We start from the raw sequence: 12,788 nt of genomic DNA on the forward strand, positions 1-12,788 counted from the left end.
GCAGGAGCTGCCCCCTGGTGGTCAGTGTGTTCCCACAGCCAACCTTTTGCAGCCAGCCAACCTCCTACAGTCTTTTCCCCTAGCTGGCCGGCCCCAGTTGGCCCCCATTGGGACTGGGCCAGATGGCCCCAATCAGCCACAATCACCTGCCAGGCCAAGGGACCCCATCCATGCACGAATTCATTCACCGGGCCTCTAGATTTATAATAATATGTCTACATTAAATATCCTGATTTTAAGAATTATAGTGTGGCTATGTAAGAAACTGTTCTTACTCCCAAATGGTTCAGCAAAATTTTACATATGTGTTATATAGTAATTATATGTAAGTAAATATATGTATCTATCTCAAATACAGTGACATGGTAACACAAGGTTAATCTAGATGCAAGGTATAGAAATGTTTATTGTGCTTTCCTTACAACTTCCTTTAGGTTTAAATTTTCAAAATAAGAAATCATTATTTACAAATGTGAAAGTTGATGGTTGAAGAGACCTTTAATAACTCCCTGTGACCTTAAAAATAAACTCCAAACATTTGTCTGCCAGTCAAGGCTTTTACATGGAGCCTTTCCTATCTCCCACTCCCTTCACATGTGAAACTTCAGTCATTCAAAGAGACCTGCCGTGTTCTATAGGTTATTTCCTTGGCTTGGAGGAATATTCTGCTTTATCCCCTTTATGCAATACTATTTGAACTTGAAGATTCTACTCAAAGAAGTGCTGATCATGTAAGAAGAGTTCCCTCCCCTTTTCCAGTGAAGTTAGAGACTTTCCCCTCTGCGTTGCTTTGGTGCCCCCTACAGTGCATTATGTACATAACTCTGTAAAAGCCTAGGTCACAGGGTTTTGTCACAGTGGTTTTCAAACTTGTCTGTAATAATAGAGTCTCTATATTCAGGGTTCAGTTTATTAGCAAATGTGCAGTTACTATTTAATAATTTGTAATATTTGTTAAATGTAGGCTCTGAAAAGAAGTTTTGTTTATTTAATTTACTTCTGGACCTTCAGCAACCAGAAAAGTGGCTGGTTTATTGTATGCATTCAGTAAATATTTGTTGAATGGATAAGTGATTAAATACAAAGAAATGTATCTCCTTTCACAGGTTTCCAGTACACTAAATACGGATGCCGTAGGAAAAGTGACAATAAAATGGTTCATCGCAGCTTCTGTGAAGTCAACAAAAAGCCGAAACCTATTAGAAGAATGTGCAATATTCAAGAGTGTACACATCCACTGTAAGTATTTATTTTAACTGTCATACCCTGAGGACAAAATAGAATGGATTTAAATGTCTTTAGCTCTTTTCAATTTTGGTCAAAGCTAATACATGTATCTGGTTTAAATAGTCAAATCAATTCCCAGGAATTATGTGAAGCTGTGGTTCCCTGCTCTCTACCATATTCCTTCTTCTCAAAAATATATTTTTGTATTTGGTAAAAATTAAATACGTGTAGGCAGCTAGGGTCATCTCACCATTCCATATGTGGGTTTTTACATAACCCCAGGTATTCACTATGGTTTCTTTCTCTGTTGTCCATTGATTGTATCTGTTGTCCACGAGTTAAAATTCTGATTTACCTTCTGCAGAAGACAAAAAAAAAATCTTCTGCTGGGTTAGAGGAGGAGCAGTCACCCAGCAAAGTCAAAAATTAGGAGCCCTACCTGCCTCCCAGTAGACTTTCCATCAGTCCCGGCTTTCAGCCCTGCCATCACCCGCACTTTCACCTGAGGCTGTAAGCTCTCGGTTTCTGAAATTCTGCATCATCCGTTTATTAGCTCCTACTGCTGACTTAAACCTCATTCTTCTTATGTCTACTAACTACTCCCTAGGTTCTAAAATTATCTTGTGGCGGCTTCTTTTCAATTTTTTTTTCTTTTGGCCTTTGTGCTATTTTTCTCATTCGCTGTCATTCTAGGAGTTTCAAGATGGAATAAGGTAACCATAATTGTCTGTGATATGAAGTGTATGTTTCTCAAGTAATTCCTGTCTTCAGATGAGAGTCACTACTGAGGCCTTCAAAATGGGTTGCCAGAATACATTGTACTGCCTACTTGACGAGCTACAGCTATCTTAAACTGCTAATACCAAAGACTGAAAGGTTTTAGCGTGGTTGTATTTTGGAGCCCCGTATATATGGAAAGAAAAAAAAATTGCAGAGGAAAAGTAACTTTAGAAAGGCTAAATAGTATGCCTCAATTACATTCTGACAGATTGATGAAGCAGATGGAATTGACAGTCACAGCCCTGGGGAACCTGGTAACCACATGTAATGGGGAACTGTCTGTAAAATTGCACACACAGCTGATTTGGAGGGTACTGTGGGCATTGACATTGACACTAGAATTTGGAAATGTCCCATGGGAAATCTTTTTGAAAAGATTTTGGAACTATTTCTTTCAGGTGCATTCAAGCCCTGGATGGCCACTGCCTTTACATTCTTGTCAGACCCATTAAGGACCAACATGAAGAACTGAATTTTCTAAACAGAATAGATATGTCAGGCAATCTTCATGGCAATGACTGTAGAAATAAAAGTCATCTCCAAAAATGAAAAATAAATAAATTCATGGTTTCATGGAAAAAGCAGCAGCAGCCAAATAAATTTGTGTTAGCAAGCATAGGGTGGATTCCTGTTTTTATAATTCCCTTTCAGATCTTTAACACCATTAGGCAGTGTGGCTGAGAGTGAGTTGGTATTATTTTGTAAACTGCCATCGTATCTAAACCTAACCAGGTATCCTCAAGATAAGTTTCAGAAACCTTCTGTTGGTCATGCTTTAGGAACGGACAAAGTTTCAGAATCATTGGGAGGCAGAAAAATACTAAGCCATTCAAAAATAGAAGTGTCGGGCCTAACATTGTTAGAAAGTTCTAAGACTTTTTTTTTTTAAATATATTTTATTGATTTTTTACAGAGAGGAAGGGAGAGAGATAGAGAGTTAGAAACATCGATCAGCTGCCTCCTGCACATCTCCTACTAGGGATGTGCCCGCAACCCAGGCACATGCCCTTGACCGGAATCTTACCTGGGACCTTCCAGTCCGCAGGCCGACGCTCTATCCACTGAGCCAAACCGGTTTCGGCTCTAAGACTTTTCTTAATTGTTCAATGCACCCCTCTCTCTGAAAGTGCTTCCTGTACTACCGTGGGCCCCACTGGGTTGCACGTCACTCGGAGAGCAGGAAGGTGCACATTCTACACCCCAGTGACCATGTTCACGTCACCCCCACATCCACAGCTGGATAGCGGAAGAGTGGGAGCATTGCACCAAAACCTGTGGGAGTTCCGGCTACCAGCTTCGCACCGTGCGCTGCCTCCAGCCCCTCCATGATGGCACCAACCGCTCTGTGCACAGCAAGTACTGTGTGGGTGACCGCCCCGAGAGCCGCCGGCCTTGTAACAGAGTGCCCTGCCCAGCCCAGTGGAAAACGGGGCCCTGGAGTGAGGTGAGTGTGTGAGTTCTGCATGCACGTGTATGTGCATAAGATAGGAAGCCTATTTTCATCTGGCTTCAGTATCAGGCAGGCCTTGTGTGAATTGAGAAACTTAAATATTTTAAAATCATTAAGCACCTGGAGGTGTTTGAAAATTTAATATTTTAAAGCAGTGTTTGCATTTAAGTTTAGTTGGTCGAGGCAAACCATGTCTGGGTGTTTTGTGACATAGAGGAGTCTAAAGGTGACTGATCTTCTGTTTAATATATTTGTTGACTTCCCAATCCCTGCAGGTTAATTCCAAACCCCTGACACCAAATGCAGGTCCCTGCCCCATTTGGCATCACACTAACCTTTTTTTTAAATTGAGGTGTAATTAACACAACATTATATTAGTTTCAGGTGTACAATATAAGGATTCAATATCTGTATATATTGCAAAATGATCACCACAAGAAGTTCTACACTGACTCTTCTTATTTTTTCTTTATTCCAACTCTTTGACTCAGTTTGAGTAAAATTCCCACTGTTCCAAAAAGACTGTTCTGGGTGGAGCATCCTACCTTTTGTAGGTCGGCCCTTCCCCCTCGTCCTATCTGCCCATCTCCCTCTCATCTACCAACACTCATCTCCATGGCACCTTAGGGGTGCTTTTCCCAAAGCCCTTCCTATGCACCCGAAGGCATGTTGTTCATGGCGGACTACTGTAACTCCTGTCCTTGAGTCTGTGCTCACTACTAATCCACCCACTTCTCAAGAACCGTGTGCCCTGCTTCCGGTACCCAGCCAGTGCCTATGAAAATGATGTTGGTTTGGTGACTGGCTGACTCAATGTTGGGGTGCCTGAATTAATGTCTTTGATATTTGTAAAGGATCATCATGAGGAGTCATAGGAAAAGAACTTATAGAAGGGAATGGCATCAAAAAGCAGGTAGAAAATGAAGGAGGAAGTGGAGAGCAGGCCCAGGAAGGAAGGACAGGCAAGTGAGGGTCACCCGGACAGACCATGAAGATAACTCATGTTCTTTGCCCCTCGGAGTCCTGGAATGAGGACCCCTTTTCTGTAGCTCCTGTCTAGAATAATAGATAGATGTTTCTGAGCATAGTTTTAGAAATGAATTTATGGGAATAGAGCAATGGTGGTTTCAAAGAGGTTGAATTAACCAAGGTAACATGTCAGGAAGTCCTACCATCTGTAAGGAAGGTGAGAAAATGGGAAGCTCCCTGAAAACAGGCACCACTACTGTTTTAAGAACTACACGAGCCCTAGCTGGTTTTGCTCAGTGGATAGAGCGTCGGCCTGCAAACTGAAAGGTCCCAGGTTCGATTCCGGTGTGGACTTGATCCCCAGTGGGGGACTTGCAGGAGGCAGCTGATCACTGATTCTCTCTCATCATTGATGTTTCTATCTCTCTCTCTCTCTCTCTCTCTCTCTCCCTTCCTCTCTAAAATCAATAAAAATATATTTTTTTAAAATAAGACCTACACGGATATTAACACTATAATGCTAATAGCTCTCTCTTAGCAAATGCTTATTACATGCCAGGCATAATCTTTATATACCTTGTCTCCTTTGCCTTCATTTAGTTCCACAACAATCCTATGAGGCAATTATTAGTATCCTAGCTTTCAGAGAAAAAGCCACGTACCCAGGCTGGTCAGTGATGGAGCCCCAGAGTATAAACCTAGGATTATCTGTCTCCATACCACTGTGTAGCACCACCTCCATAGAGAAGAAACTCCAGGGTGTGCGTGTGTGTATGTGTGAGAGCGCGGGGACAGGAAGAAAGATGGTCTTGGTGCAATAACCGTCTATAATGGCAGCCTTTGTCTCTGTAGTGCTCTGTGACCTGCGGTGAAGGGACGGAGGTGAGGCAGGTGCTCTGCAGGGCCAGTGACCACTGCGACGGGGACAAGCCCGAGGCTGCCAGAGCCTGTCAGCTGCCTCCCTGTAATGGTAGGTGTGACACTAACTGATTTCACTGCTCTGACAATGGTTTTTAAGCACCAAAAAGCAGAATTTCCTTTCAGGACAAGCTCTGGAATTTCTATTTGCTTATCAGAAAATAACCAAAGGTAATTAATCTTAAAAAATTAGCCTAAAAAGAATTCCACCCAGGGAATTGTCCTAACCACTGGGGTCAGGACTGTGTCCCGTACATGTAGCATCTGTCAATGTGTTTCTAGAAGAGCTGCTTATTGTCTTCTGTGACTTTCTTTATAACCTATCATTGTAAAAGCATAATATTGTGGAAGGTTTTGAAGTGTTTTACTAAAGTTATTCAGTATAGACATGTGGGTGGTAAATGCTATTTAAAAATCTATTTCCAATATCTGTCCGTCTACCTTCATGCACTCCCTGAGGGTGAGTTCTGAATAGACACCTTACACATGCAGAAATCTGCCTGATCTGCTCTCTTGCTGGATTACAAAAGCAGAGTCAGTGTAATTTAAAAATAGACAGTGCTGCGAAACAGATAAAATATATATGGGACGGCTTTAGTTTCTGTCACTCTGTCTCCTTTTCTGTGCTGTCTCCGTCCTCTCTGCCTGTTCTGCTGCTTCCCTTCTCCCTGCACACACCTTCTCTTCTCAGCCTCTCTCTCCACCTCCCATCGCATTCTAAGGTCTTCCATACTCTCCTTTATCGCTCTCCCCCGACCCTTTCTCTACCACACGTGCCTGTGCTCTTCCCAGTCTCATACATTCTCTCCCTTCTGTCCTCTCCTTCCCCTCCCTCCATCACAAACTTACTCTTAAACACAATTCTACTAAGTCTGTGCCTAATACAACTGTGGACGCTGCTCAGACCTACTAGTGAGGTTTGGGACTAAAGAAGTTGCCTTTCTAATGGCCTGCAACAACATATATTGCTTGAATATTGACGTGTGCTAAATGGTTTATTTTTTCAAGAAAATCTGCAAAGCACTATTTTATCAAATGTCTTATTTTTTTTTTTAAAGAAATTTCAGGCTTCAAGTCTTTTAAACCTTATAAATTATTTCATTATACATTTTTATTTGAAATGTGTAGTGGTATGAATAAGAATGACCATGAGGGGGAGACAAAGAACTTGAATTCAATCATTTTTCTCTGGAAAGTATATTTGAAAGTTCAAAACACAACATCAGATCCAGAGAAGACACTTTACTCAGAAGCTATAAAGTTTAGTTGCCCTAATATTTTATTTTTTATGTAGGCATTACCTCCAGGAGGCTAAACACTTTGTGAGTAAGCTTTGCTGATGTTAATAGAGCTATATATTTTTATAAATAGGCCTAATTATCAGCAAGAATATACTTGATTCTCTTCCTTTTTAGCTAAAAGAAAATGTTTTTATTATAAAACCGAGGTGCTGATGGGAGGACATCACTATGTTATGTTAGTGATTCCACATCCTTTTATTTCCTCTCTTGCTCTGAAATGTAGAATTGTAAAAGGCCACCTGTTTCTACCATATATCAATGGAGTAAGTAACACTTCCCTTCAGAGTCTCAAGCTGCAATTAGAATCAAATGGCCTTTTGAGACCCTGTGTAAACGTTTTTTTCTGAACTCCTTAGAATGATCTGGGTATGGAGTGAGAAGGCTAAAAAAACTTTCTTAATTTTAATGATTTTGTCATATGAATCCTTTTCTAAGCCCCATTTTTGATTGCACTATTTATGGCTGCCATTAAGCCCTTCCCATCTATCCCAAGGCAAATTATCCATGAAATTAATATATTCCTTTGCTCTTATTTTCCCCCAGAATATCTCTGCCTTTTCCCTCTTCCATATAAAAGCATATTCTGGCCATAATTAGACCCAGGCTGTGTACCTATCCCTGCAATGCCAAGCTGCTCACACTTAGACACAGCAGACCCTTATGTGGTCTCCTTCTTTTACTCAAAGAGAATAGAGTGCTTTGAGCTTGGCCACATAATTTAGAAGGTTTCAAAGACTTGGAGCCAGAATGAGGGTGATGGAGGTCAGGAGTCAATAGGAAGAGAGAGTACAGGGTCAGATAAGGTCCATTATCCTAGGACCTAGAGGCTTAATTACACAGGAAGAAGAAATTATCTTCCTTATCCTATATAATTAAAGCCTAATATGCTAAGTGTCTGGTCATCCATTCAACCAATCAAAGCATAATATGCTAATGATATACTAAGGCTGCTCAACCGCTTGCTATGACATACACTGACCACCAGGGACAGATGCTCCAACCAGTAAGTTATCTTGCTGCTGGGATCCAGCAGATTGGGACTGAGCAAGACAGACCGGACATGCCCTGGAGCCCTTCCACGGTTCCTGCCTGGCTGTTCAACCTTCCGCGTCCCTCCCTGATCATGCACCGGTGGGGTCCCTCAGCCTGGCCTGCATCCTCTCGCAATCTGGGACCCCTCGGGGGATGTCGGAGAGCTGGTTTTGGCCTGATCCCACAGGCAAGGTCGAGGGACCCCACTAGTGCACAAATTTGTGCACTGGGCCTCTAATCCTATCTAATAAAGAGGAGATATGCTAATTTACCCTCACACTGTTGCAAAGATGGTGTCACCCACAGCCAATAAGGAGGGAATATGCTAATTGACTATCCTACCCTCAAAGATGGCAGCGCTCACAGCCAATAAGGAGGGAATATGCTAATTGCCTGCCCTTAAAGATGGAGGCACCCACAGCCACAAGATGGTGGGGCCCAGTCCCCTTAGCCCTGCCAGGGTGGCAGGCATGTGACCGCTCCGTGTGCCTGCCTCTGGAGACCCCCAGTCCCCTCATCCCCCCAGCCACCTAGGGCCAGCCCGAGGCGCAGGCAAGCTTCGGATGGCGGCTGCCCAGCTGCCTAGAGCTGCCTGAGGCTCAGGTAACCAGGGCCAGCTGAGGCTTGCACTGCCGGCAGTGACAGCAGCAGAGGTGTGATGGGGCTTTGCCTTCCCCTGATTGCCAAGTCGCCTCCCACCCCGAGGGCTCCAGGACTGTGAGAGGGGGCAGGCCAGGCTGAGTGACCCCCCCTCCAGTGCATGAATTTTCATACACCGGGCCTCTAGTTTTAAGATAATAGGCATAGAAAAAGTCATTTACATATGATGAGGAATTGATATTTGAGGTGAAACCTCATTAAGGTGATTCTCAGGCATTCACAACGTAATTAGAAGATTACTTTAGCTAATAGAAAATACTCAAACATCATACTATATGGTAGATTTGTAAATGTCAGGCAAATATAAGTCATTCCACAGTTTGGGACGTGGACATGGTTCTGTAACTCTAGTAGGTAATTTATCATTTCTAATACATAATAAATAAAGTTATATGGCAGGTTCCTTACTTAACAATATAGTATTAGCCAATAATACATCTAATTAAAACATTATCTCAGTTTTTTCTTTGGTAATATATTTTTAAGATTTAATTTGTTTTAACAGGTCTTGAGTATATATTTTTATTTTAAATTTAATATAGAGGCTACTCTATATTATAAAATAAAATAAATTGGATGCTTCTTTATATCCTAAAAATATATGTGATAAAAGTAATCCTATTTTCTCATTAGAAAATCAGATATATGTTCCTAGTGAGAACAAAAAAATACCCTTGCTCTGAAGACTCCTGATGGAGATGTTAAAATGGAGGAAAACCCAAATGCTTTGCACATAAAGAACTACTTACTGCATTGAATTCATCCTCATGCTGATATCTGTAATGTAAAGGTTCCTTTGAACAACTCCCATCAATGTCTGGTTTTACTTAAATCTTTTGTAAATTCATAAAAATTTGTACTTTTTGCAGATGAGCCATGTTTGGGAGATAAATCCATATTCTGTCAAATGGAGGTGCTGGCGCGGTACTGCTCCATCCCAGGTTATAACAAGTTGTGCTGTGAGTCCTGCAGCAAACGCAGCAGCACCCTGCCACCGCCCTTCCTTCCTGAAGCTGCTGAAACTCGTGATGAAGTTATCTTTAACCCCAGTGACCTCCCTGGATCCCTAGTGATGCCTACGTCTTTGGTTCCTTACTATTCAGAGACTCCTGCTGAGAGGAAGAAATCTTTGAGTAGGATCTCTTCAGCCAGAGGTCCAAATGCATATGCTACTCTCAGGCCAAACAGTAAACCCGATGGTGCTAACTTACCCCAGAGGAGAGCTCAGCGAGCAGGAAGTAAGACTGTGGGGCAGGTCTCCCCTGCCACCAGGAGTGGACACCTCACTTCATCCTCACAAACAGCTGCTGCCCCCTTCCTTGCAGTCCATGATTCAACAGGTGCTTCTTCTCAGGCAAGAACCTCAAAGAAAGAGGAAAAGATTAATGACAACAGACATCCGCTACGATCGCCCACCTTGGAAAGATGAAAAGGTGAACCTAAAAGGCTAGAAATCAGAGGAAAGCCTGGCCAAGCCCCCTCTCCCAGTGGTGCATACAGCTTGTTGAAAGTGGTCATCTCCATACATTGTCAACTCACTTTACCTGTAAATGGAAGAGCAAAGTGCTGGTTCACTTTCTTGTTGCTTTCCTCCTTTTTTTGTTCTGCGTTGACTCATTACCAGAATTCATTGGAAGAAGGCACCAAAGAATATTAACAGAAGGAAAGTGGCTAAGTGTATTGGTCACTCTCTACAGCAGAAAAGGGACTGGAGCCATTTGTGCATATCAGCTGATTTTTTTTGTTTTAAAAAAGTTATAGTAAAAAGGAGGTGCCAACGGTTTACACCTTAACAAAATATTTTGGAAATGGAGCAAAGAATTTGTAGACTTGTATTTCTATTTATCTATATTAGAAATATTGTATGAGCAAATTTGCAGCTGTTGTGTAAATACTGTATATTGCAGAAAGCAGTATTATTTTAAGAGATGTGTTCTCAAATGATTGTTTACTATATTACATTTCTGGATGTTCTAGGTGCTTGTCATTGAGTATTGCCTATATGACATTTTTTGGGCTGATATTCAAAGCAGAATGTTACAAAGAAGAAGTTAGAATTGCAGCTACTGACAATACCAAGGGTTTTATTTAATCAACGGTGTGATGCTTAAGTTACAGAAAAAAAAAACAGGTAAGCTGCAGATATACAGATTTCAGCTTACCTATTACTTTTCATCCTTTAATAAAAAGGAATGGACTGTGGTCACAGGGAACAGAGACCAGTCAATGAACCTGTGCAAGAAAAAAATGGAAACTTCTTACCAGGACCTCAATAGGCACCACTGAAGTGTCCTATGTTTTTAAGTTGTGTTTTTTTTTATTTTCCCATTGTTGACACATCCAAGAAAAAGCATACTCAATGTACTGTAATAATAACAAAGGAATATGTATTGAGATAATTTGTATGTTGGTAGCTGAACTAGAATTTATACTCAAGTATAGTAGGGCTTTGGAAGCAGGTTCTAAAAAGCATTTGTCAATGGTTGCAATATTTATTTTCTGCATGGTTCACACACCCAAATGTTCACAACCACAATGCATCTGACTGCAATAATGTGCTAGTAATTTATGCCAGTGGTCACCTTACTCACAGTGAAGCCAGAAATGCTCTCTCCAGGGAGTAGATGTAAAGTACTTGTATATAGAATTCAGAACTGAAGATATTTATTAAAAGTTGATTTTTCCCTTGATAGTATTTTTATGTACTAAATATTTACGCTAATATCAATGACATATTTTGGCAAACTAGAGAGACATAATTAGAGATGCATGCTTTGTGCTGTGCCTACAGGAGAAACTTAAGCAAACAACAACAGCCAAATCAAAGAGCTAAAGCTGAACAAATTTGATGTGATGCAACCATTTGCATCTTTAAAGTAGTTGAAATGAATTTGATTTGTTCCCCTTCAATGAAACAAAATATATGGACTTAGTTAGCTTTTTTTGAAATAGTGAATTAGAAACATTTTTTAAAAAAGTATGTGAAAGAGATATGCACTTCATGAATTATACTTCAAAGAATAAAGAAATATGCATGTCACCATAATGGTTTCGAGGTCAGTTTCTGAACTGTTTAAATGTATTATGCATGCTAACATGAAGACATGTTAACCTTCAAAGCACAGGATGTGCAAGGACTTTTGCATTTGAACCATGATAAACTAACAGCTTCACCTATTGACTCTATACCTCCAAGGAATCGCTGCTACTTTGTGCAAGACTTTTGAAAGTCAAATGAGTTAGGTGAATTCCAGATCATAAAATAATCCCGAGCATCAAGTAAAGGTCATTCCCCACCCCCCAAAATGAATTCTCTCTAGTTTGCTTGCATGTGTATACATCTGGTCCATAGGAGAGTTTAAAGATGGTCACACACATACACCTCCCATAAAGATGTACACATTTGTTATACTTCTGATCTTCGAGCTTCCTTTTCTACTAAGCTAAACATTCTTTTTTTTTTTTTATCAAAGTGTACACTACTGATGCTGTTTGTTGTATTGGGAGCACGTAGCAATAAAAATGTTAATAAAATATAGATCTGGCTCCATTGAGGTTTTTATCATTGGATTCATCACTGAGTAATGAAAAAGTTCTCTTTCCACCTACAAAGTGAAATAGCATCAAATCTATCTGCTATTGGACTTTCTCTAAACTGTTCAAATGGAGTGACAGTGTCTCCTAGTCTCACGTCAGGGTGTATCATAATATACTTTAAAAATAAAATTTTTAAAAACAAGATTTAATGGGGTGTGGCTTAAGTTCATTCCACAGAATTATGAAGAAGCAGAGAGAAAATGATGATAATACTAATATATATATAGAAGGGGGGTAGACTGTTATAATGCTGCCCACCAGCTTTGAACCTTGATTGCCTGAGGATTGGTGGGAACCCATCACCCATGACTCTGAAGTATGGGGAGGAACGGAACATCACATTGGAGGGCCTTCCGGGAGTCACCACCTCTAACTTCATACGTAAATGAGTTTAGGTAACCTGGATAGGTTTCCTTGCCTGTAAAATGGGAGACAGAACTTGAAACACCATTGTGTGAGGACTGTGAGAAATGACATATAGCTGCTAGCATATAGTAACTCACAATTACTAGTGTCATTATCCTTATATCATCCCCAGCCTCCTCCTCATCTTCACTGTGTGACCAAACCACAGCTTTCCTCTAGGGTCCATGGCTAGTTTGAATCACAGTCACTGGACCTATTGATCTTGGTAAAGAATGGAGTTTCAGGAATCTAAGGACAAAAAAATGTAGCTTTAAAAATTGATGGGAAAGATTAATTCATTAAAAATGCTCTTCAGTCATTGATTTTTGAAGATTTGTAGCTATTTATGCTCACTCTGCTTTTGCCAACATTAAATAGTCAAACTAAGGAATAACTGTTAATTGTATGTTTCTATAAAGGTGGCCATGGGTGCAATAATTCCCAAATTA

The 12,788-nt window shown here is 40.7% G+C and overlaps 1 protein-coding gene across 2 annotated transcripts in view; it reads left to right on the forward strand.

Annotated features, from left to right (window-relative positions):
• The window catches only part of ADAMTS3 (ADAM metallopeptidase with thrombospondin type 1 motif 3), a 251,866-nt gene extending 239,809 nt beyond the window's left edge, over positions 1-12,057 (forward strand). Inside the window, exons 19-22 of one of the 2 annotated variants that reach the window (XM_070395237.1) lie at positions 1,107-1,239; positions 3,244-3,451; positions 5,279-5,396; positions 9,207-12,057. In XM_070395237.1, the coding sequence (XP_070251338.1) occupies positions 1,107-1,239; positions 3,244-3,451; positions 5,279-5,396; positions 9,207-9,766 (1,019 nt within the window). In that variant the 3' untranslated portion in view covers positions 9,767-12,057. The remainder of the gene's footprint in view (positions 1-1,106; positions 1,240-3,243; positions 3,452-5,278; positions 5,397-9,206) is intronic. The other variant, XM_070395246.1, reaches the window with a different exon arrangement.
• Positions 12,058-12,788: the final 731 nt, after the last annotated feature.

This window comes from Myotis yumanensis, unplaced genomic scaffold, assembly GCF_028538775.1.
Source record: "Myotis yumanensis isolate MYYU_CA2020_CCGP unplaced genomic scaffold, mMyoYum1.0.hap1 SCAF_1, whole genome shotgun sequence".
NCBI lineage: Eukaryota > Metazoa > Chordata > Mammalia > Chiroptera > Vespertilionidae > Myotis > Myotis yumanensis.